The sequence below is a fragment of the Candoia aspera genome, chromosome 5, assembly GCF_035149785.1.
Source record: "Candoia aspera isolate rCanAsp1 chromosome 5, rCanAsp1.hap2, whole genome shotgun sequence".
Classification (NCBI taxonomy): domain Eukaryota; kingdom Metazoa; phylum Chordata; class Lepidosauria; order Squamata; family Boidae; genus Candoia; species Candoia aspera.
The window spans coordinates 94,160,042-94,185,508 of NC_086157.1; the positions used below are offsets into that span (position 1 = coordinate 94,160,042).

The 25,467-nt window shown below is 40.9% G+C and overlaps 1 protein-coding gene across 1 annotated transcript in view; it reads left to right on the top strand.

Moving 5' to 3' along the window:
• Positions 1-8,591, top strand: part of FLT3 (fms related receptor tyrosine kinase 3) — an 80,705-nt gene extending 72,114 nt beyond the window's left edge. The window contains exons 21-25 of the mRNA XM_063305737.1: positions 158-280; positions 1,730-1,841; positions 2,533-2,632; positions 5,619-5,724; positions 7,277-8,591. Of these exons, the coding sequence (XP_063161807.1) occupies positions 158-280; positions 1,730-1,841; positions 2,533-2,632; positions 5,619-5,724; positions 7,277-7,408 (573 nt within the window). The 3' untranslated portion in view covers positions 7,409-8,591. The remainder of the gene's footprint in view (positions 1-157; positions 281-1,729; positions 1,842-2,532; positions 2,633-5,618; positions 5,725-7,276) is intronic.
• The last annotated feature ends 16,876 nt before the right edge of the window (positions 8,592-25,467 follow it).

Below are 25,467 nucleotides of genomic sequence, written 5' to 3' on the forward strand. Positions count from 1 at the left end.
AGGCAATTACTTCTGACACTTCATAAAAAAAACTTACTGTGCTTTATTTAATGACTTTCAGCATACTGTATCATTTCAGTGGGAAAAAAGACTTTTTTTAAAAAAAGCAATCAGAGAATTAAATTCTGATCTTTGTGCAACACTTCTCTCTCGACAGTGTGTTCACAGAGATCTTGCAGCCAGGAATATACTAGTCACCCATGGGAAAGTGGCAAAAATATGTGACTTCGGACTTGCCAGGGATATAGTGAATGATTCAAACTATGTTGTCAGAGGAAATGTAAGTTGATGCTTATTGTAGATACTTCCCAATGTTTTCTGCAAAAGATCGGAAAGTAAAAAAGAAATTACTGTTAATATCTTACGCAGCCAAATCTGGATTTGGAAGGGTGATAATATGGCAAACACCTTTTCCAACTTCAGTTGACTTGCTGGATAGAAATGTGGTATGTGTGCTTTCAAGTCAGTTTTTGCCTCCTAGCGACTGCCTAGACAAGTCCCTGCAGTTTTCTTGGCAAGGTTTCAGAAGTGGTTTGCCATTGCCTGCTTCCTAGGGCAGAGAGAGTGACTGGCTCAAGGTCACCCAGCTGGCTTTGTGCCTAAGGCGGGACTAGAGCTCACAGTCTCCCAATTTCTAGCCTGGCGCCTTAAACCACCACACCAAATTGGCTGTACAAAAATATAGATTGCTGCTTGTTTTTAATTATCTTGCAACTGCTAAAGAAGAGCTCTGTTCATCATGTCCAAGATCCTGTGTCCCATAGAGGTCAACCAGATATCCGTGGGAGGAGAGTTGCAGATCTCTCCTCCTGTCGTATCCAACCATCTGGCATTCTCTTGTGCATGTTATTTCATTCCCTGGAACTTATGTATGTAAAAATTGAAGGAGATTTTTAATATGGAAAGCACTTCCATGTCAGAAATTGTAATGCTGTATGTAGACTGCCATATCTGCTTTACACACATGCACAAATGTATTTTACCACAGATATACGCAATGAGAAAGCAAAATAGTTTAATTTTTCTTACTGGAGATTACTCAAGTTAGAAGCAGCCCTGGTTTTCTGTCATGTTAAGAAATCAGAAAGAGGGAAGTGGTGGCTGAACTGCAATTCACCAACAACATGGTGAAAGATGTTAGAAGTTACAGTTCAGAAACCTCTGAGGTCTACAGATTCTCCATCCCTGAGTAATACCAACCACATACACATTTCAGAATCTTATGGCTCCTTAAAGACTACCATATTTATTATTGTGCAAGTTTTTGTGGATCACAGTCCACTTCATCAGATGCAAGGCGTATAGTCCTGAGGGAGATTATTTGTGACCATAGCTTTTTTGGTGATTGGGAGAAATTAGAGTGTACAAATCAGGGGAAGGGGTACTTGGCTTCAATGAAAGCCTAAAAGCTAAAAAGTGTTAGGAAGTATCTCTTAGAGGCCAATAGGGTTGGGTCACCACCTCACATTTTAAGGGTATTTAATTATAAAAACTCAGTTCAAAATCTGGAATCCCAACCTCCAAAGACAGTCCAACAGGAATATTAGTGCCCAAATGCCCATCTAACCAAGAGTATTTTTACCATCTGAAGGAATGCCCAAAAGGGGGCTGATTGTACCTCAGGGGATAAGCTGTTTGATAACAATGTACTTTTTGCAGTTATTCTCCCTATATAAGAACACTTTGGTACAGAAATGACCTCTCTCTTCTCCATGCTTCTATTGACCAGGCCCGTTTACCTGTCAAATGGATGTCCCCTGAAAGTTTATTTGAAGGAATATACACAATTAAAAGTGATGTCTGGTCTTACGGAATCTTACTCTGGGAAATATTCTCTCTTGGTAGGTTCTGGAATATGTTCCCTAGTTCTCCAGTTAGGGATCTAACAGGGCTATGTTTCATTCAGAGATCTAACTAATCTGGAGCAATGTCCTTATAATGCTCTTTCTGGCTAGTGTGGTTCCGAAGTGGGGAATGGGGGGGCAGAGAGGCAAATTTCCATTCCTTATTCTTCTGTAAATTGCCCATTAGCATAGAAGGGGTGTGTGCACGTGGGTTTTCAACTTCAAGATGTGTGTTCTCTCTATAATACTTTTAAGCAGAGACATCTTTTTTTAAATCATTCCTTTTTATCCTTTATTCAGTGGCCACGAATGTTCTGCAGAAGCTCTTGGAAACCACAAGTCTTTGTTAGGCTATTTTCGGTTTTCCATTTCTTTTGCTTTTAATATATCATTGAATAGTTATTTTTCTAAATATCTAAGGAGGACTTTGAGCATCTGTATCTCTGTGTGGGCCCTTGTTTTGCTGCCCAGGTTACAGAACATCTGCAGGACATGGTCAGAAAAGTCAAAATGGCACGTAACATGTATAAAAAGCAGGCAAAGCTTCAATTGGACTACCATGGCTACATTTCAACTTTTTTGGCCACACCCTGCAGACATCCCTGCAAGGTTATTCAGATTAAGAAAACTTCTTCAATGAAGCTTACTTCAAATATTAATTCTTTGCTTTGCCACTTTTTTTCTTCAGGTGTCAATCCTTATCCTGGAATACAAGTTAATGAGAAATTCTACAAGCTTATTCGAAGTGGATTTAAGATGGACCGTCCATTTTATGCTACAGAAGAAATGTACGTTCTGGGTATAAATGGTAAGGGTGGGACTGCCCAGGGCATAATGTAGGGAAGCACGTGGCACTTGCTCATTTCCTTTGTTTCTAACTACACTTTTGGCTACCTGTTATCTGTGACTTTCTTGGACTACTTTTGGAAACAGGTAGATTCACTTGTGCAGTAGACACACAGCCAAGAAAACTAATCTGTTGGCCATAAAAGGGGATGGGGGTGATCAGCCCATGTTGGGAAAAAAAAATAAAACTTTTCTCTAAGGGTGCTTCTACACAAGGGTCCTGCATCACTTTGACTGCAGATATGGACCTTTCTGTTCCCACAATATCCTCCGTGTTAGAAAGCTGAGCTGATTTATTTCTGGTTGAAATATGATGTAGAACTAAATATGAGAGAGACAGAGGCCACATACGAACAGTTGCTTTGCCATGCTCCCCTCCCATCCTGGAGTTTAGTGACTTCTAGATGGCAGCAAAGAGGCTTGTATACCTTTTAGCAGTAGATTTGTACAGCCACTGGGTACGTGCTGTTGAAGAATTTAAGGTTGAGAAAGCTGTGAGGTTCAGTACTGGGGCTGTAAACTACTCTAACAAGATGGCATGAGGAGAAGAAGTAAGAAACCAAGGCTCCTAGAAGCAACAACCACTAGGAAGGACATTCCCTGCAGTGGTAAAAGAGACAAGGCCTTTCAATTAAGTGTCCAGTTACAAACATTAAGCCAGTGAGAGGCTAATCAAGGCTTTGCACTCTCTAGGTTGACCAGTTGAATGGCTTTCCCCCATTTAAAAAGCCAGAACTCCAATCTCCTTCATAGCCAAAAGAGGAATGAGGGGTGGGAGAACAAGTCAGAGGCCAGATAGAAGGTGGTGGTTCCACAAGAAATCAACAGAACCAATTGAATCCACAAGTTTGCTGACATGGAACATTTCATTTCAAGCCACTTTCCCCATGAGCATCAATGCACTGCATGCATCTTTGGAGGTAGGATAAGAGCAAAAACACCACTTCTAGAATGGAGCACTTAAAGCCATCCTTTGGCTGTCTCAAGTGCCAGTGGACAATGAGATGCAACAGTCAGCTGCATATCTCCATGTCCTCTGGAAATGTCTGTTTTCACCCTGGGTAAGGAGGCTGTTTGGATGTGTCCAGAGAAAGATAGAGACACTCTGATTCTGTTTACTCCTTGGGGGACAATTACCTCATCCTTCCTCTTGGCTCTTGAGCATTAGGTCTTCTAAAGGGAATGCTATTTTGTAGGTTTTGCAGTTCTCCCTCAGTAGTAAAGGTAAAGGTTTCCCTTGACGTAAAGTCCAGTCGTGTCCGACTCTAGGGGGCGGTGCTCATCTCCGTTTCAAAGCCTTGGAGCCGGCGTTGTCCATAGGACACTTCCGGGTCATGTGGCCAGCATGACTCACGGAACGCCGTTACCTTCCCGCTGAAGCGGTACCAATTAATCTACTCACATTTGCATGTTTTCGAACTGCTTGGTGTGCAGGAGCTGGGACGAGCAACGGGAGCTCACCCCGCCACGCGGTTTCGAACCGCCGACCTTCCGATCGACAGCTCAGCGGTTTAACCCGCAGCGCCACCGCGTCTCCCTCAGTAGCCCAGGCAAAAAGAACAGGGATAAAATAGGCAAGATTTTTTTTAAAAGATTTTCCTTCCTTTTCAGCATCATACCAGCAAGGTCAATTTATGCTAGCTTTTTTCCTGGTACTGTAACATTTAGTTATTTTTATGGTAAACAGTAAATTATTTACCTGGTGCTGTTTCTTCCTCCAAATTCCGTTTTTCAACCAAATGACTTCTGTGACATTTTTGTTTATTTGTGGGGGTTTTGTTCTGTTTTTTGGTCAGTTGCAATTTCTGGATGCTTATGAATTCAATATATTCCAATCTAGCATTATTATAGTTCTGACAGGTGAAAATGTTTTAAAGCTAGGGAACTTGATTTGCAATAACGCCCCCCCCCCACACACACACACCTTTTCTTTTCCCCAGTAGTGGAAAGGTTTTGCAGGCAGAAAACCAGGAAGTATTTTTAGAGGCCGTACAGCTATCAGTATTATTACTATCTTTCTTTTTTAAATGTTCATCTCTGCACAGCTACATGAGTGTTTCTGCAGTTGCTGGAATTCTAAAAACAGCAGCCAGAAAGGGGAAAAGCAACCCCATTTCTCCAATTATTGTGATATTATAATCTGTGCTTGTACCACAACCACACTCAATGAACATGTGTGAATTTTAAATTATCCCACATTTGCAGTACTTTGCATTGGTGTCTGGCACTTGATTGTATTAGAATCCAAATATACACATGTTATGCTGCATTTGTTAAGGGATGATTTTAGTATAGCAATTCTGTTTGGGAAAAAAACCAACTTGTGCACAGTGTTACTTCTGAAATGACAGGGGATCCAGTGGAGCTTCCAGCTTGCTTGGGATTTAAACCATAATCTGCACAAGATAAAAATACCTAATACAGATTTTGTAGAAATAGATGTAGGACATATATATTTGCAAGATACAACCAAGACAACTGAACCAGAGAGGAAATTCTTAAGATTATAGATATGCTTAGATCAAAAAAGGGTAACCTATGCTCCTCCAGATAGTACTCAGATCCAACTCAATCCCAACCACCATATCCAATTACCAGGGGTGATGGGATAGTAGTCCATCAACAGTTGGAGAACAGCAGGTCCTAACTAGTCATACTTGTTACAGAATTTATTTATTTATTTATTTTTCAGATTTCTATCACTGCCCATCTCCCCAAAATATTAATTTGCAGTTTTCTGCTTGGTATTTGTAAGCAGTATCTTAATGCTGTCTGATATAGATCTTCGTATCTTAGGTTCTGTTAACTCTGCATAATACCCACAATATATGTGATGTATATATGTCTCGTTGGTCTTATCCTATAGAAAATGTTGGGGAAATAGTTCTGTATTTTACCCCCTTTAGTCCTTTTATGTTGTTTTTGCAGATACTTAGTACTGTGTTCCTGCTGGGCTTTGGACTCCAGAAAAAGACCATCCTTTTCGCAGCTGCTTTCCCTTCTGGCATGCCAGCTGGCTGAGGCAGAAACAGCAGTAAGTGAGCCTTGCAAACACATTTCTTTTTCTGTTCTAGGTTTGCACTCTATTTATTAGTACAAAAGGCAAGGGACTATGAACAATGTCCTTGCTGCTGATTCTATTCTTCAGAAAGAGTAATCTGTTTTCAGTATGAAGGATGCTATGAATCTGACCTTTTCTCCAGCTGTTAAGGTCCCAGGATGAATTATAATTGACCCTTCCTTCCTTCCTTCCTTCCTTCCTTCCTTCCTTCCTTCCTTCCTTCCTTCCTTCCTTCCTTCCTTCTTTTTCTTTCTTTCTTTCTTTCTTTCTTTTTCCATCTTTTTCCATCTTCTTGGTTGACATTGGGAGTTCAGAAGCTTTCTCTGTTCCATGGTTTGGGAGACAAGGCAATCTAAGCATCTCTTCCAATAGTTCCCATGTAGGGAATGGGAGATGATGTTGGAGCAGTAAGCAAGCCTAACATTGTCACCTGGCTAACCAGCATTTCCCTAGCTAACGTCTCACTACAATACTCATTCTTTCTACTTTCAAAACACCTGATAGCCAGGGAACAGGAATTTGGGCATGCTTGTGGTACAGACGTTCATTTTAATTTTCTTCTAAAACTTATTACCATTTTTAAAATAAATACTGATTTTCTTTGATAGGAAGACATTAGAACCTAAACTGTTTTTTTATGCACAGGTTGCATAAAATGCACAGGTTCAGCTAGGCAGACATGGCTGAAATGCTAGTAGAGGCCATAGCAGCTTGTCAGAGAGGGAGAGCCAGCAGTCAAATAACTATATTCATGCATTATGCTAGGTCATAATATAGTCTGTTTAGTTTTGGTTAGTTGCATGAACCCAGCAATTGCAGTTAGTACATTTTGCCTGAATGCGCAATATGTAATCAAATACTTGGTTTAGATGTAGTTGGTAAACTATAGCTGTCTGCAGTTTTACCTAGCATGGCCAGTAGAGAGGGTTTCTGGGACCTATTATGGAGGTCCACATATTGTGTGTCGGTAGTTTATGGTTTTGTGGGGTGTAAGCCCAGCTATTTCTACATATTCAACAAACCATGATTAACAGAAACCAGGGATTGATGTGGTATGAGCCTAGACTACTGCTTTCCCTGTCCCTCCCAATTGTAGGATTCTTTTGATTCTCCCTTACATTTCATTCCCCTCATCCTTAGTCCATGGAAGAGGTCATCTCCTAAATCTGAGCAACCCCCAATGATCCTGCATCAAGGAGCAACTGGTTAACTATTTAATTCCATGACAACATATTGCCTATATTTGCATCAGAAAAGGTTGCACCGGGAGTGACCTGTCCAGTAGGTGAGAATAAAGATGAGGGACCAGAAGAAAAATTAGGCTTTGCTTCACAAAAGCCTTCTACCACAACACATGGGCTAGTTTTTTAGGTGCCATGGGACTTCTTCACACTGGTCATATAATTCACCTACACCTCGTCAAGAAAAACATGTAAAATACTGAAAGTATTGGAGCTGTATAATATTGTTGCACTGGTAATGTTGGTGTTAATTCTGCTGTTTATGTTCACATCCTATAATTTAGGCATGTCAGACAGATAATACTGATACCTCTAAGCATGTTTCCAGTTCCAAGTGCAATCCACATGGGAGGAGAGAAGCAGAGTCACTGCAGTTCACGATTCCTCTGTTGGATGAAGATACTGCAAGGGAATAATAAAGCAGACTTTTTTTTCTTTACAAAATAAGCCATATAAGCTGCAGAAATCAAAACAAGATTACTTTGCCTCCCCTAAAAGATTTGCTGCTACTGCCATTGAATTTCTCAAATCAATTCTATCCACCTTTTGTTTCTCAACTGAAATTTAGCTCAAGTCTCTTTCTTCAGTTTCATCAATAAGATGGATCATTTTTATACAACCCTAATTTTTAAAGAGTGGTTGGCTCACATGTTGTTGAATTTCTTTCAAAATTGCATGCATAACTAAAGTCAAGGTCAACATTCCAGATCTCTGTATTTCAAGCAGAGGCAAAGAGTAAAAATATATACATATATTTGTAACTGAAATTCCCAAACATGAATGTATTATAGCCTGATCTTAACTCACACAGTTCAACTAATTGCAACTACATTATATCCTAATCCAAAGGGTTATGTCAGCTGTAAGAAGGACAGGCATCCAGGTGTGGATATTAATGGAAACAGTGAACTTGGTAGATTATTTGTGAACCTGCCTGCAGGCCACATGCTTCTTTAATACTATTTCATAGCAAAGTTAAAGATAAGTAAAAGGTGTTATCAAGCAAAAAAAACTGGAGCTCTTTATGTATTGTTACCGAGACTGGTAAAATCCAGAAAAACAGTATTTGGGGAGGAATGCAAGAAAATTTCAAGTGAAATCGAAACAAGGGAACCCAAACTTTTGGGGTCAAAATATGTTTAGGATTTTGAGAGCAAACTGCAGGCACTATTACAAAATACAGTAACTGCTATGGCAGATGTGGCCGATCACAAAGCACCTATTGAAGGCAACCTGGTTAGGATGCTTCTTACCATCCTTTCCAAGACCTCCAACGTACTTCTCACCACCTGTTCTTCCTTCTTTAGCCACCCACCCTTTTTATTTTGTAAGAATGATATGCTGTAAGTCCATATCAGGCCCAGAAGCTTAATTACCAATTATAAAAATGGTGGAGGATGGTGCTTTGTTTTTGGCATGCCAGCTGTAAGTCAGGTGGAGCAGATAGGTTGGTGGAAGATTTGGGGAACTAAGGTTTAGACCACAGAAATGCCTTACAACAGATCTAACTCCTTGGCCACTTTTGTTTGACGAGAAGCAGGGGACAGGTATTCTCCAAGAGCACCAAGAAAAGCTCTGGGAATGCTGAACACAGAACAAAGAAAGCAGGGGGGTGTACAAAGTGATACACCCTCTCTGTCTCTCTAAATAAAAGGCTGGGCAGCAAAAAATCTACAAAAGACTTGTTGAGTTCGGGAGCATAATAGAAAAGAAAGAGAATCAAAGATGCTAACTTAGATTGTCCAGTCGCCTATAGTCTCCAATGGACTTGATCCAGAGTTAATACTGTAAAATCAGTAGAACTTAGCTGCTTTATATTTCATAGTTAAAATATGACATGATTTGATAGGTGACTCATAATGGCCGCATTCACACCACACAAGTAATCGATTCTGCTGTTATCCTAAAGTAAACATCTGCTCTACTGAGCCAGCAGCAGATGATCAGGGATATTCTAGCCAAATGGGAACAGCCATTTGACAACTGAGAACCCTGGGAGGAATAATCAAATCCTAAAATATTTGTTGACCACTAAAGCCAATTTGTTCTCTACAGTTATCTTCAGTATTATGGAGTTTTGATAACTTTTTCAGTATTTAAATCATTGATTGAATGAATATTCAGTATGAATTGATATCAGACTTCAAAATTTATTACAATGTTTATACTTGGTAATTAACGTGTGGCAACATGTGACAGGAGTGGGCAACTGCATTACTGTAATATTTAACTATCTCTTATAGTTGACATGCAGTTGCTTTCAGTATGTGCTTTTATATACCTTATATTTCGTATCTGATGCCTGCCAAAATCAAAAGATGCTATCTTCTTTAAATTTTTATGGCAATTTCAATTCCAGATTTCAGACCTCACCTTTGAAAATAGTTTGGGGATTAGGGCAAATTTATAAATTATTTTTTAAATTTAATTTCATCATAATCAACATTGAGGCTGGAATATAAATCAAAGGATGATTCCTCTTTGATTCTTGATGACAGAATGACAGGTTGCTGTTGGATACTCCGGCATATCTACAGACAACTGGCCGTATGCATGTATTCTAGCCTCAGTGTAAGTCATACCTGAATTAAATGACTGGCTTTCTTCTGATGCTACTGTTGTCTCTGTGAAGTGCAGATGTTCATGAAGGGCCAATTATATGTAGCAGGATGCAGAAATTACTCTGTGGATTTCTGAATGGGAGCTTGCTATGATGCCTCTGTATGTCTCTATAATATACCACTTGTTATCATCGATTTGTCATATGTGGCTTCAGATATTCATTATGATCAAATAGCTTAATTCTAAATCCTTTAATAGGTATTGTGTGAAATTATTTTAAATTCTCAGTTCCCACTGTTATATTAAATATGTTCAGATCTGTTCTTTCTTTATTTTGGGCAGAGATGATCATTTTATTCTGATGACCTATTCTTTTTTACAGTTTTACAGAGATATTGCTGCTGCTTTGTGCTAATTTTATCTTGTCAATCTAATTATTATCTATGCTTTTGATATTTTGACTCTTTCAATTGTACACATTTTACAGAAAAGTAGTACATAGTTTTTAACAAGCTAATACGTTTGTATAGACTTTCTGAAATGTAGGCTGAAAATGTACATTGAAAATAAAGGTGATTTTTTATTGTGGCTTCTTTGTCACATTCTCTGAAAAACAATTGGAGGAGGAATGAAAAACCACAGTGACCATAGGAAGATTATGATCTTGGAGATTTGCTCACGTACATGCTAGATCCAAAGATTTCACTAAAAGGAATCTTCCATCACTGAACTGACCATGGACTGTTCAGATTATTTCCATAGTATCCAAATTGGGTCAAGGACCAGATGGTTAATATGGTAGCATGTAGTGGCTGACCAAGTTTTGCCATCAGATCTTGTGAATCCAAAGGGCAGAGAGGTTCTCAGGAAGTTTATTTATTTATTTATCTATCAAATTTGTCACCGCCCATCTCCTCCCACTGGAGAGACTCTGGGCGGTTTACAACAAAATACTCATTAAAACAATAAATATATAAAATACATTATAAAATAACATATTATTAATAAAATAAAGTCCAGATGGCTGTATCTCATTCAGTCTTTGCGTGGAAGGGGTACTTCAAGGCACTAGCCAACCCTAGGCATGACTCCTCTCCTCCCCAGGCCAGCTGGCAGAGCCAGGTCTTCAAGTTTCTCCGAAAGGCCAGGAGCGATGGGGCTAGCCTCACCTCCAGGGGCAAGATGTTCCAAAGGGCAGGTGCTACTGCAGAGAAGGCCTGCCTCCTGGACCCCACCAGACGGAATTCTCTTACTGACGGTGTCCTCAGCATGCCCTCTCTGCAAGATCAGGTGGGGCAGGTAGATGTAACAGAGAAGAGGCGGTCCCACAGGTAACCTGGCCCCATGCCATGTAGGGCTTTAAAGGTGATAACCAACACCTTGAATTGGACCCAGAAGCAAACTGGTACCCCATGCAGCTCGCGTAGCAAGGGTGTTATATGTGCACCACAAATAGCCCGCGCGGCTGCATTCTGGACCAGCTGAAGCTTCCGGATACTCTTCAAGGGTAGCCCCATGTAGAACACATTGCAGTAGTCAATATGGGAGATAACAAGAGCATGAATGACTGTTTGAAGGGCTTCCCGGTCCAGGAAGGGGCGTAACTGGTGCACAACACAAAGCTGCGCAAAGGCCCTTCTGTCCACAGCTGCCACCTGCTTTTTGAGCAGGAGCTGTGAGTCCAAGAAGACCCCCAAGTTATGCACCAGGTCTGTCTGGGGCAGTGCAGCCCCATCCAGAGCCAAAGATGACCAAGTCCCGATACGGAAGAGCCCTTAACCCACAGCCACTCCGTCTTACCAGGATTCAGCTGAAGCCTGTTGTTCCCCATCCAGGCCCCCACAGCCTCCAGGCACCTGGAAAGGGCAGCCACAGCATCACTTACTTCACCTGGGATGGAGATATACAATTGAGTATCATCAGCATACTGATGATACCTCATCCTGTGGTGACGGATGATCTCACCCAGCCGTTTCATGTAGATGTTGAATAGGAGAGGAGAGAGAACCAAACCCTGTGGCACCCCACAATGGAGGGGTCGAGGGTTGGATCTCTCCCCCCCATCACCACCGACTGGGACCGGCCCTGGAGGAAGGAGGTGAACCAGCTCAAAACCACGCTGCCCACCCCCAACTCCCTGAGCTGCCCCAAAAGGATACCATGGTCGATGGTATCGAAAGCCGCTGAGAGATCAAGAAGAACAAGGATGGATGCACTGCCACCATCCTGCTCCCGCCAGAGATCATCCGTAAGTGCAACCAGTGCTGTTTCCATCCCATATCCGGGCCTGAAACCTGACTGCAAGGGGTCTAGATAATCCGTTTTATCCAAAACCCTCTGGAGCTGTAATGCCACCACTTTCTCAACCACTTTCCCCAAAAAGGGGAGGTGGGAGACTGGATGAAAATTGTCCAATACAGTAGGGTCCAGCAATGGTTCCTTGAGGAGGGCCTGTACCAACACCTCCTTAAAGACAGATGGAAACAACCCCTCCCTCCACATGGCCCTGTAGGTGGCTCACTAGGCCCACCGTCCCCCAAAGGGATCAAGTGATTTTAAACAGGGCCGTGGATGCGATAAGGGCAGAGAAGTATTGGTGCTTTGCCACTCTTATCGCCACCAGGCAGGCCTTAATAGCAGCTCTAACCAGTGTTCGGCGATTTGGTCTTTGACTTCCTCCAGTGGTGCTCTGGACGTCTCTTAATCCTCTTCAGAACACTCAGCTCCTCCGTGAACCACGGGGAGTTTCGGGTTCGATGGGGTAAGAGAGGTCGCACAGGCGCGATCCTGTCCAAGGCCCCAGCCACCTCTCTATTCCAAGTGGCAAACAGGGCCTCTGCTGGACCATGCAACAGATCTCATGAAGTTCTCAGGACTCAGACTCACAAGTGTACTATCAAAATCAGAGCATCCCACATTTCTAGTTACCCATTTCTTTTTATACTGTGCCTTTGATCAGAAATGCCCCAAACAACTGGTCACAAGCATAATGGGCTGGTGGCAAGGTTCACCTAGGCTGCTCTATTGTGCCCCACTCCCTTGCATATGCAACCTGCCATTTAGGTAACAGGCACCACTGAGCGATGTAGAGTGAAGTGGAAGGGAACAATAAAGAAGGGAAGAGCAGCACTGCAAGCAACTTACCACAAATAATGGCACCGGGAAGTAGCCCATGGAGAACGCAAAAACAGTGCTCCCTCAAGTAATAAAAAGAGCAACAAATATGGACACTCAAAACTCCTTCTTAGTGAAACAGTGGAACAACTTCAATGCACTTGTTTGTGACAGCATTATTCCTGTTTGTAAAACACAGATCTTTCAAATGTGCATTAAATCTGAGTTTAAAAGTCAGTCTGACCGCACTTTCAGAAAAGCGGGTATGCGAGCAGCCGCATAATGCCTGGCTAACGCTCCCCAGGCAGATGCTTTTGCAAAAACCAGAGGCCTGGTCTTCCCTGCAGCTGAAGCCAAAATGGCCGGGGGTCAGTGCCCAGTGCCCAGAGGGAAGGGGGCATGCCTGCAGCAGCCTAACATGGCCAATAGGAGCTGGGCATATCCAAACTTGTAAGTACCTCATCACCAACTCATTGATAAAGTGTTGTAGGTCATGTCCCTGGCAAGATTTGTACTGGGAGAAGAGGGAAAACACTCCTTTAAAACTGGAGCAGCTAAACACAAATTGAAATTGCCTCCATAATGGGCTGGGGATGACAACATGGTGTTGACTCACCCTTTAGACATGGTTAGCGTGGCATCTTTGTGCTACAGTTAGCAAGAACTGAGGATGAGCCTGGTATTAGGCATATTATATCTGGCCTGCAAAACTTAGAAAACTGCTAGGTCAGTGTTTCTCAACCTTGGCAGCTTTAAGATGTCTGGACTTCAACTCCCAGAATTCCCCAGCAGTTGAGAAACACCGCACTAGATGGTAAAAAAGTGACACAGAAAATCCTAACTCTTTACTGCTATCTAGCAGCCATCTGTATTTGTGCAGCCCACATATGATAGTCTATATGTCCTAAAAAGGAGACATTTAAAAAAAAAAGATATGTATCCCTTTTGTATTGAATTCCCCACACTACTGTGCTTCCTCTGAAAGCTTCCTCCAATTCCTATTCATGTTGGTTAATAATAAGCTATGGAACACTGCAATTGTCAGTTGTATTTTGACTTGCAGTTATGCCTAAGCAGCACTCAGGCAGTTATGACATATGGCACAGACTTTACAGCTGGTAGGAAAGATGGTTTCATGAAGATATATGTCTACCAAAGGTTGCATGGGTATGGCCACTGATGCCATTATATTATGGTGAGACCTGAAACTTTCAGCCCTTTTTCAGCAGGATCTTGGGTGGCTTTATGGAGCACAACAGATGCTTTAAGGTTTCAGAAACTTAATGCAACTGTTTTGATCTTTGTTCAAGTCATAAGGGAGAGGAGGCTGTATCACCAAAAATCAATGTTTTGTTCAGAGAGAAAACATCACATGGAAACTTTTCACATGGGACTTTTTCAATAGCTGCTACTGTCACCATTAAGAAGGAAATCCTGTCCTTAAGAAATTGGTGGAGAATTCTTCCTTGCCTTCAGAATTCAGACAAATCATTCACCTAATTTCTGTACCCACAGATTAGGTGAGGAATTTCTGAAAGCCATTGTAGGGCCTTTAGAAGTATATAAAAGCAAACAGACATGCCTATAGAACCTTGCAGAGCAGCTTCCAACATTGGCCAGTCACATGATTGACTCTCTACCCTGATTGCTTGGGTATCCCCTGCCCATAACAGTTTTAGCCAGTTTGGTGTAGTGGTTGAGGCACCAGGATAAAAACCAGGAGACTGAGTTCTACTCCTGCCTTAGGCACAAAGCCAGCTGGGTGACTTTGGGCCAGTCATCCTCTCTCATCCTAGGAAGAAGGAACTGGCAAACCACTTCTGAAACTTTGCAACAAAACTGCAGGGACTCGTACAGGCAGTCTCCAGGAGTCAACACTGACTTGAAGGCACAAAAAAATATTGACAGTGGAACTGGTAACTGAAAGAGAGAGAGAACTCATAATCTCTGGGTGTGTTCAGGCAGAATTTGACCAGCCATCTGTCAGAGACGTTTTAATCTGAACTTCTGTACTGAGCAGGCGTGTTAAGAGTTCAGGGCCTAACTGCCCACCATCAACTCTTTGATTCTATGACTAACATCCAGAGAATCAAGTCTTTCCCCTCCCTGTTCTAGAGAGAGAAATCCCCTTGAAGAATCTAATCCCTGGAAGATTAGACGGTAGCACAAGGATTCGAATCCCAGCTGTTCCTAATACTTCTTATCCGACCGATTCATGCAGCAGGAGACTTGAATTAATTAGACCTCTTCGGTGCTTGACTTTGCCACAAGGGGAGGAGGACCATATCTGTCTCACTTGGTTTTACAAAATTAAGCACAAGGTGGTGCTGTAGGATCATTTTTGATAGGTGGGGTTTTTTGTTTTTTTTAAGTTTGTAGTTGTTGGAAGCTTAGTAGAAAAATCAACATTTTGTATATCCCTTTCTACTCCAAAGATAATTTTAAAGAGCTGGCTGGAGGTGGGGAATTCAAAGCATAACAACTCCCGTTCATTTACCAAAATTGCAGATTATATATTAATAATTCAGATGAGCTATGAAAATTAGGAAAGTGAAAAATTGGTCCAGTTCTCACTGCCAGCTTTATGAATGCTAGCAAATAATTCTTCACCAATTTCCATGTTCATCTCTAAAAGAACAGAAATGAATTTGAATTTTAAAGCCATTTACAATAGAACTTGTTCCCGAGTAAAGGGATATAGGACTGCAGACTTTAGAATATTTAAATGCTGTTAGCCAGGTGTAGTAATATGACATGTGGGAGGATGGTGGGTCAGCTAAAAATGGAATTGATCTTTTGGTTCAAACAACCTAACAATATGGGGAGGAAAGTGATAGCATCTTGAAAATGCCCCATACTTTGGCGCAGCCTTCTGCAACCTACCACCCATCCTCCCTCACATGGCATCTTTTGGCCATGATGGACTCCCTAACACCCAACATCTTCAGCTGAGGAGGATATTAGGTATCATAGTACCAAATGACTGAAGAGCTGCAGGTTTGCCATCCTTGATCTTTAGTTCTTTTTATTATTATTTAATTAATTAGGAAAGCTGTGTTTACAGTAGGTCCCTCCATTTCAAGAAGGTGGGGGCAGTCCTTCTTGGAATTCTATTCTGTACGGAATAAATCCTGCAGGCAAAACTGTAGCCCATGAGACAGATGACTACGACTAGGCAAAAGGCTTTCTTCCTAAGATTGGGGGGGGGGGGTTGTTTCATTAAGAGATACTCACTCAAACAAGTTGCTACAACCTGCAGTCCAGTGTAACCAGTAGGGAAGAACATTAATTCCACCAACTGCAAAAAGCTTAAGACAGTGAATTTGAAATAAGGGATCAAATAGGAACAAAAATACGTTAATATATTGCACTGGTGTTCTGCAGAAGCATTGTCCTATGCTGTTTTCTACTGTTCTCCAAAGAGAAATTGCTTTAGGAATTTATTTCAAAAGGGAAGAGAATTTTAATGAAATCCTCATTGGGGGAATATGGTAATTCTACATTTCTTTAATTACAAAGTTGCCAAGGCGTATGTATGAACTAAGGCTGTGCACAGAGAACGTTTACCAAATACAAATACATCCTCGAGTGGCGCAGAGTGGCAGGCGGCAGCATTACAACTGAAACTCTCCCCATGACCCGAGTTCAATCCCAGCGGAAGCTGGATCCTTGGGTAGCTGGCTCAGGTCGACTCAGCCTTCCATCCTTTCGAGGTCAGTAAAATGAGCACCCAGCTTGCTGGGGAAGGTGACAACTGGAGAAGACAATGGCAGACCACCCTACTCTGTAGTCTGCCAAGAAAAAGTAGTGAAAGCATCGTCCCCCCAAAGGGTCAGACATGACTCGGTGCTTGCACAGGGAACCTTTCACAGAGAATGTGCTGTACCTTAAGTAAAATTACTTTTCTAGAAGCATAAGAAATACCTGGAAGTATTAAGGCAAGGCCAATCAACCTGAACTGGCTGCCTCACTTCTAGAAAAGTGATTCCTGTGCAGAAACTGCCTTTTTGAAGCAAAGTGAAGTGGCACAGCCATTCCATGGCCTAGAAGCAGAGAGAAGCTTCTCTTCATTAAGGTGCTTCCACCAAGCCTTCGTCAGTGTGAAGCACCACTTTAAGACCTTGCACAACCCTACTGTGAATTTTTTCATTGTCCAAACATCTCTGCACCTTCTTGCCATCCTTAATGTCAATCTCAAGATTAGACATCGTATTGAAACTCCTCCCTTTGGCCTTTTATTATTAGAAATATAAGAGCCAGGAAGACTACAGAATCATGGAAATATGTGCAACAGAAAAGAAGATCAGCAGTAGCTGCTTCCATCATCTTCAACAAGCAACTCAACTCAGAAGCACCATCTAGAGAAAAGAAAAATGGGGAACATTTTTCTTTTAGGGGGAGATGGGCGGTGATAGAAATGTGAATAATAAATAAATAAACATATTTAGCGATATGAAAAGAAAGAAGAAAAAGAAGTCTCTTTCTCGAGTCAAGAAAATGTTTGAGACTTTGCAGCACAAACTTCAGAATAGAGTCAAATCCAGGAAGTAGTCCTGCGGGTGAAGGTTTAATAAATGTAGAAAAAAGCGTTTTAAAGGTGAAGGTTCTAGAGCAGCCCTTCCCAATAAGGAATTTTGGAGAAAAACCGCAGGCTCCTGGGAAGAGGCAGATAATCCCTCTGGATCTTGGCAGCAACTTAGGTTTTTTTTTCCTCCACAGATTTCCATGCAGTTAGTACTCCACCTATGTTTACCATTGTGTTTATTACCCACGATTGAGCTGTAAAATGCCATGTTATGTTTTCCACAAGTGAAAAAAACAGTTCAGGAGGCAAAAGAGAAAGACGCACGTCAACTCTGAAATGATTATTTGAAATTAATTGGAGAACTGATGATATAGCTAAGCCACAACAGAAACCTTTTTTTTTTTTTTTTTTGGATAGCATATATCAGATTCAAATGCCTGTTTGGTAATGGGTCCTCAGGGAACCTTGGAAAAAGGATCACTTCCTAGGAGGGATTCAGTCTATCCAATGCTTTGAATGCAAAGCAGGTGGGAGATCTGAGTTCTGACATAATTTCATAGAAAAGAGATTTTGAAAACATGCAAGAGAAAAGACAAATTGCTTCTTCTTTTTACACTGATAGAAGTTATTCTTGCAACAGGAGGGGTTAATATCCATCCATCTATCTAGGCAGGCATTTTATAGATAATATTTTAAAATGAGTTTATAAAAATAGGATCTCTCCTTACCCTAGGCAACTGGGTTCTATACATCTTCCAAGGGTCCTAAATAGCAGCTTTTTTTCAACCTGCGGCCTTCCAGATATGTGAGATGGCAGGGTCTATCATTTGCTGGAAGAAAGCACCACCAAACCACTTCTGAACTACTTCCAAAAAACCTGGAAGAGCCATATCCATGAAGTCAGCAGGAATTGAGCTTGACTTTACTTTTTCATCCCATGAAATTCAATGGAACTTTTAACAGACACAGATTGCTCAAATTCACAAACAAATAACATGGACCTGAGTTGCAGATCATACTAAGGCAAACTGTGACTTGTTTGTTTTTGGCTTAAGACTCGACCTATGCTAACTCTGATAATTGTGATTTATTCAGCAAGCCTTGACTAAGGAAGCCATTTATGAACCTAGTCAAAAACTAGAAGTCTTGTGACGTAAACGCAAGTGACAGAAGTTATAAAATGTCTTGGTTTTGTAGAAAATCTCAGCTATACTTTCTTTTATTTTACAACCTTATGTACATTTTTTTCATTACAGTCATGTTTTGATCTTGCTTCATGTATCTTACATAATTTAAAGCTGAGCAAAAAAGTTGCGGGGAGAAGATTTCTCCAGGTATCTTCAGGAGAAAGAGAAAGCCACCAACAGTTTCTTAATAGCAGGACTCTCCATTAGTGATGACAGCAAATAGTAAACTGCCATCAAAGTTGTCTCTTTTACTTGGTTTCATGCTTCTGTCCTAACACAACAAAGGTTATATTATGGACTGATATAATGTAAGCTTTACATAAAGTCTGCCTAGATCCCCTGAAAAACACCTCTCCTCATTCCACCAACATCTGAGGCACTTTTAGCAGGAGCAAGACTCTTTCTAGTGGCTCTTCCTCTTATTCCTAGAGATGCTTAGCGAAACCTAAGATAATTTATTGTTATTAATAAGTTGTTTTTATTGTGCACTGGGACAGCCTCTTCCACAGAATCTGACAAGAAGTTTAACCCATAAAAAAGTCATGCATATTTTCCCACAGATTCTTCTTTTTTCCAATAGCAGAAAAATCTGTAAGGAAAAAAAAGAATAGGAGCTGATTGGTTTTCCATTGGTAGCATTGGGGATCATCCTTCCAGAAGCACATGTTCTTCAGCTGACACACACACACACACTCATTTTTATTCATTCTTCCTAGGGTTAACATTTCTGCTTCTATGTTCTTTCTGGTACTGTTTTCATTTATGCCTCTTCTTAGCAGCCTTGAGTACATAGTGCAAAAAAGGCAAAATTTACATTATATTATAAATAAAAATAAATAAATTGCAACCATCCTGGGAGTTGGGAATTACTATAAATGCCTCCTAGTTGCCTACTGTGCTGGCTTTCTGTTTGCAGGGAGTTTATAACTTAGAGGAGTTATCCAAACTGCCTTGAGATAATACCAAACTTCCTATCACGATATTCTCCTGCCTGTGGCACAGCAGTGTTGAGATGCTACCATTTCAGCTCCTAAGACTTGGCTATTGAGTTGTGCTCCCTCCTTGTGTATCCATCATTCAAAATGAGTTCAGCGGACATCAATAGGATTTCCTTCCTGGGAAATGAGTTTAGGCCCAGGATGTCATAAAACCAAAGGAAATAACCTGGAACATCTTTCTTGGAGGGAGGCACCTACCCTGGGGGAAGCAGCTCTCAGACTCTAATTTCTAGTTAGATGTGGATCTTTGACCAGGCATTAAAGATCAGATGGAATTGAAATGTTATGAAAATGAACCTCAAATAATTCATTTCTCTTCCAAGTTTTGTTTTTACACAGGGATGGCAAGGCTGATAGAACCTTAGAGAGTTACAGCTTGCTAGTGTTGCCATTATGAAATTATAAACTAAACATCCATTTGAATCAGAAAAAGGAACTTGAATTTGTTGTAAAGTGAATGTACAATCAAGGTAAACATGAATGTTTATGCTTTTCATTAATCACCTTACATTTCACAAACCGCAGAAGAAGTCAAACATGTTGCAGACTTGGTTATCACCACATAGCATTTATCTGCGGCTTACAGAGGATCATGAAAAGCCACAATGACTAAGAGCACTGATTTATCAATCTATGAATCAAACAAACAAAACTTGGAATAGAAATGAATTATCTGAGGCTCATTTTTGCAACATTTCAATTCCATCTGATCTTTAATTCATAAAATAAATTATCGTATTTTCTCTCTTTGTGCAATGCATTAACATGGACTGACCAAATAGGCTAGGTTTATACAACACACTACCATTACCACCCCACGGCCCAAAAGCTAATCAAGCTTCACATGAAAGAACATCAGTATTTTACTGCAAATGCAGCTACTATAGCTTTACCCGAGCAGGTTAAGCGTCCTATGTGAATACAGCTAAGAATTATCCAATGGGTTCACGCAGCCCTTCCAATGGAATTGTAGTCCAACATCTGGAGAACTGCAGATATCCTGTCCCTGATCCCGCAACTCCTCATCCGTTTTGCTTCTAGCCCATCAGAGTCCTCCAGCAAGCAGAACTTGAAGATGGTATCACCACAAAGCATTTATCTGCAATTTACAGAGGATTATGAGAAGCCACTGGGACTAAGAGCACTGATTTATCAATCTATGAATCAATCCTCTATGAATTTTTAGAACCTCTCCCCCAACTTTAAAGACATTTAAATTGATGGTCATCACTAGATCTTATGTCAACTAATTTCATGCCTCCCTCTCCATCAATTTTATCCATTGACTTCCATTTCTTCTATTTTCATCAGTCTTCCCAAGCAGACTTTTTTTTCTAATCCATCCTCTGTTTGCATCATGTAGCCAAAGTATGTTGTCAGCCTTTATATACTGTAAATTCCAATGAGTTGAGGGGAGGGCATTCGGTCTCTGAAGAGAACATGAAGAGAAGTGAGCTACTGTAACACAGCCTCACCTTCCCTGGACACCCTCACCTGGACCAGACACATTTCTTTGTAAAGCAGTTGTTTAGAGATCACTCATTCATGCCCAACTGTGCCAGCTCTGCAGCTTTTCCAGCCAATTTGGTTCACTGCTCGATAAACTGGCCCTGGGATCTCAGAAGCGTGTATTTCGACCATCCCAATATCATCCCCAGGATAACAGTATTGGCTTATTCTGCAACATAATCTACATCAAAGCCTCCGGGGTAGCTAGCTTGAAAAGGCCCAAGATGCTTTTTAACTTCTTATCAGGCCTGTGCTTAAGGGGAGCCATAAATTCCACAGGTTGCTCTCCCACAGGGTCCCTCCTTTGCTTTTCCTCCTCCTCCTGCTTGGCCACCAAAGGCATGCAGAGAGTGGGGTTTTTTTTAAAAAAAGAAGAACTTGCAAATAACATCGCTGAGGGAAGATTGGAGGCACTTCTAGCAGGAGCCAAGCAGCCACGGGGAATGAAAGGGGATGATCTGGATCTGATAAATGCAAATCCCACATACAACATATTTTCCTCTTGGTTTCACTCTGGCCAGATTCACAGAGCATGCGAGATAAGCTAAAATGGAGTCGGGTAGTTTGTGAGGGCCTCGTGGGAACCCAGGCTTCCTTTTAGCACATTGTGTGAACGAAGTCATTACATTCAGTCCCAATAAGGTTTATTTTAGAGGACTGTTAACCCAGCTTTTAGCATGATGGGTAAACACTGTCTATTGAGGGTTAATTTAATTATTTACTAGATTAATATCCTGCCTTTTGTTCAGGAGTTCAAGGCAGCAGGCATAATGCTGTTCCCTTCCCTTTTTCCACACAATAACAACCCTTTGAGGTAGGTTGGCTCACTGAAGCTAGCTAGTGAACTTTTGTGGCTGAAGATGGACTTGAACCTCTGTCTTTCCAGTGCCAGACCCACTCCTTAATCCAGGGTTTCTCAACCTGGGCCAGTTTAAGACTTCAACTCCCAGAATGCTGGCTCTCAGAATGCTGGCTGGGGAATTCTGGGAGTTGCAGTCCACACATCTTAAAGTGGCCCAGGTTGAGAAACTCTGTCTTAACCCCTATACCACACTGATATGGGAAAATCACCTTTCCATATTGCTGGAGGAGACAACAGCAAAGTAGAATGAGTATCAGGAAGAGGGTCACAAACTTAGATACATGAGGTAACTTCAAGGAAATAAGGTCTTCTTCTCCTCCTTGCCTCTCTTGTCCCAAAAGGCCTCTCTGAGGCATCATGGACAACCCACATTTCAGCTATGTCCATTGGAAAACAGGAGCTTCTAAAGAAAAAGGGGAGAGAAATGTTCCTTCCGTGACTTTTATTAAAGAAGCTTGGAATCCAGGCTAAGGAACATATTTGAACACCATGCTAACCCATGGTTAGTTGAACCATGGTTTATTCAATTAACCCCACTGCCTGGGTTTGTACAATTTTTTTGAGCCAAAGCTAAGTACACATGCTAGGTTCACACCACACACAGGCTCACAAACCAGCCTTTTGGGAACTCTGCTTTCTGAACATATATTCAAAATAAGACTTTAAGCCTTGCCTAGAAGCTTGTATGAGCCAGTTTGGTGTGGTGGTGAAGGCATCAAGCTAGAAACCAGGAGGTGGTGAGTTCTAGTCCTGCCCTAGGCATGAAGCCAGCTGGGTGACCTTGGGCCAGTCACTCTCTCTCAGCCCTAGAAAGGCAGCAATGGCAAACCACTTCTGAAAAACCTTGCCAAGAAAACTTCAGGGACTTGTCCAGGCAGTTGCCAATAGACAAAAACTGAGTCAAAGGCACAAAAACAAACAAAACCAGTTAAAACCCATCTGAGCCTATTTCCTTGTCATACATGTCACAATTTAATTCAGTTCATATTTCATTGAATTCAATAATTTAATTCAACTTGAAACACTTATTCCTGTAATTGGGAGTTTCAGATTTTAAAGTACATTCTCACCCATTGAAGAAAGCATGGCTCATTAATGGATGGAAGGAAGGAAGGAAGCCAAGAGGTAGGTCTAAAGACATCTCAGAGAAGTGGGAAAGGTCATATATCAACTACCTCTTCCTTTGCAGCTGTAAGAATTAAAATTTCATCTCTTTTAAAAGAATGACAAACTCTGCTTGTTTTGATTTGTATAAATAAGATGAATAAAGATGTAGAAAGATTTTGGTTTAAAAAGACAGAAACTGTAATGGTATTAACAAGAATTCTTAAGGTAGCCTTGCTTGTCATCATTTATGAGGGCTAGAAACATTTTTCAAATTCAAAAGCCCTTTTTATTTCCCCCAGGTTTGCCTGAATGAAGATAGTTACACTAAAGGGGAAAGGTGTTAGCTTCTAGTTATATCTCTACATAGATCTAAGGGGGAAATATATATATATATATATATATATATATATATATATATATATATATATATATATATATATATATGGGCCATTTTACTGCCTCTTCTTTGGTTTAGGCTTTCTAGATTGCACAATGCCTTGTGTGAGCGTGTTCCTATGTGTGCTTCTGAATGAGATTTCCTGAGGGCAAAAATATTTGCTGCGGTAAAAGTGAAGCTCCCTTGAGTGTCTTGAGAAGTGGGTTGTTGGGGTGTTTTGGGGGAGGGGCAGGTTGGTGCAATAGTTTAAAGAACCTAGAAAGTGTCTCCTCTCCCATAAAGAACTTTATAAATAATAGCTAACAAGCAGTGAACAATCTAATTGAAAATTTGGGGACCAGCTTAATTCAATGTTGAAGTTATCCTTTTGGCTTCAAATTGACTACAGTGAGCCCAGGTTGTTTCTCTTGGTGGTAGAACAACCTCTGAAAGGAAATGCATAAATTGCCAGTAGGGAAGAGTTAAACAACACCCATTTCCCAGCATCAAAGCTATCAAAGATCAACCCCAGCTACACTTGGATATGTGGCCACCAGCCCTTTAGGCACCCACGTTTCCACTCATGTAATAGTTGTATTCACATGAGACTCTTATCCATGATCTGGACAATTTTTTCCTATTGGATTTACAAAAGAGGCTTGTTAAAGCCTTGAAGAATGCTGGGCAATGGGAAATTAAATCCTACAACAATATTTGAATGAACTAAAGATTAAGACTGTTAGAAGTAAAAGGAAGGAATATAAAATTGGTTTATTTGATCAAGGTTAAAACAAGATATGTTGTTATTTCTGGCAATCCTTTATGGACTTTCTGCTGACACCAGGACTGAAAAGATGATGCTTTATGGATTAGTCTATAGATAAGGGATGGGATATTGGTTGAAGAGATAATTGTTTGTAACCTTAGAGGGGTGAAGAGTCAATAAATTTGTTTATATTTGTTGTGATAAAGGTTGGAAGTTGCTTCTTTATATATTTCTTTACTCTTTATTATTCTTACTTTTTTCTTTCTTTTTTTCTTTTTCTTTGCACCTTTTATTCTTTCTATTTTCTTCTGTTTAAGTTTAGTTTGCATTAGATTTTACTATTATAAACAAAATTCTTAATAAAATTATATATCCAAGAGATTCTTATCCATGATTAGCTTAATCGTGCTTCACCACCCTGAGCCATAAACTGTCCACTCACCCCCACTGGGTTCCCTTCAATGCACTAGGTTAAAATGTGGTTGGCTCATTGGATGTTCAGTGTATCTGTCATGGGAAGACAACCAATCAGTAGTAGTCAAGTAGTTTTGCCTGCTGGCTGAAAGGCCTTGATTTTTCCCTGCCCAGCACCGTGTTTTCACAACTCAGGTACATTCCTTCACTTTATTCCCAAGGTGGCAAGCCAGCCCCACCTTGTAGGTCGAGTACCATAATCCTACCAAGTTGGCTGCAGTAGGCACAACATGAAATGGAGCATTAGAAGATCTCTCAAGAGAGCTCTCTTTCCAAAGAGGGGATCTAAAAGCCAGCTCACCCAGAGGATTATTGTACAATAACTATTCCTCTGTTTATTTGACCCCAGCACCTAGTATTTACAGGCATCCTATTCCTGAACAAGGATGTTCAATTTTAGCTTGGATAGTAAGAACTGCAATCCAACCACATCCTTTGTGAATCCGTTCAGTCCTGCCCGTCAGAGGTGGCAACCACTTCCATATCTCATGGTGGTGAATTCCATAAGCTAATTATAAGTTGCACTAGGAAATTCCTTCTCTGGTCCGCACCCAGTCTGTTTCAAGATAGCCATTTTCTTTGTTCATTTTCTCTACCATCTCTATCTTTGTAATTTTACAAGCCTTCGTTTGTTTACAATAGGGATTTGGAGTGATGGATACAAGTAGGAGAAAGGCCAAGTGTGCATGTTATTTCCTTCCACCGAACCATTATTCTCCCAGGAAGGGAGAGTCCAGTACAATATATTAAACAGGGATATTTCTTCTGTCTTTGATTATAATTTGTTGCCTATCTTTCCTCCAAGTAAATGGTACTCCTTCCAGTGTCATCCCACAAAAATAAACCTATGAGGTAGATTTGACTGAGAGAAAGTAAGTATCAGATGAACTTTCATGGCTGAGTTGAACTTGAACCTTGTTTTCCCCACTCCTAGTCCAACACTACATCCCCTATGACTCCCTGACATGAATGACTGAGAATAATGGTTCTGTGGA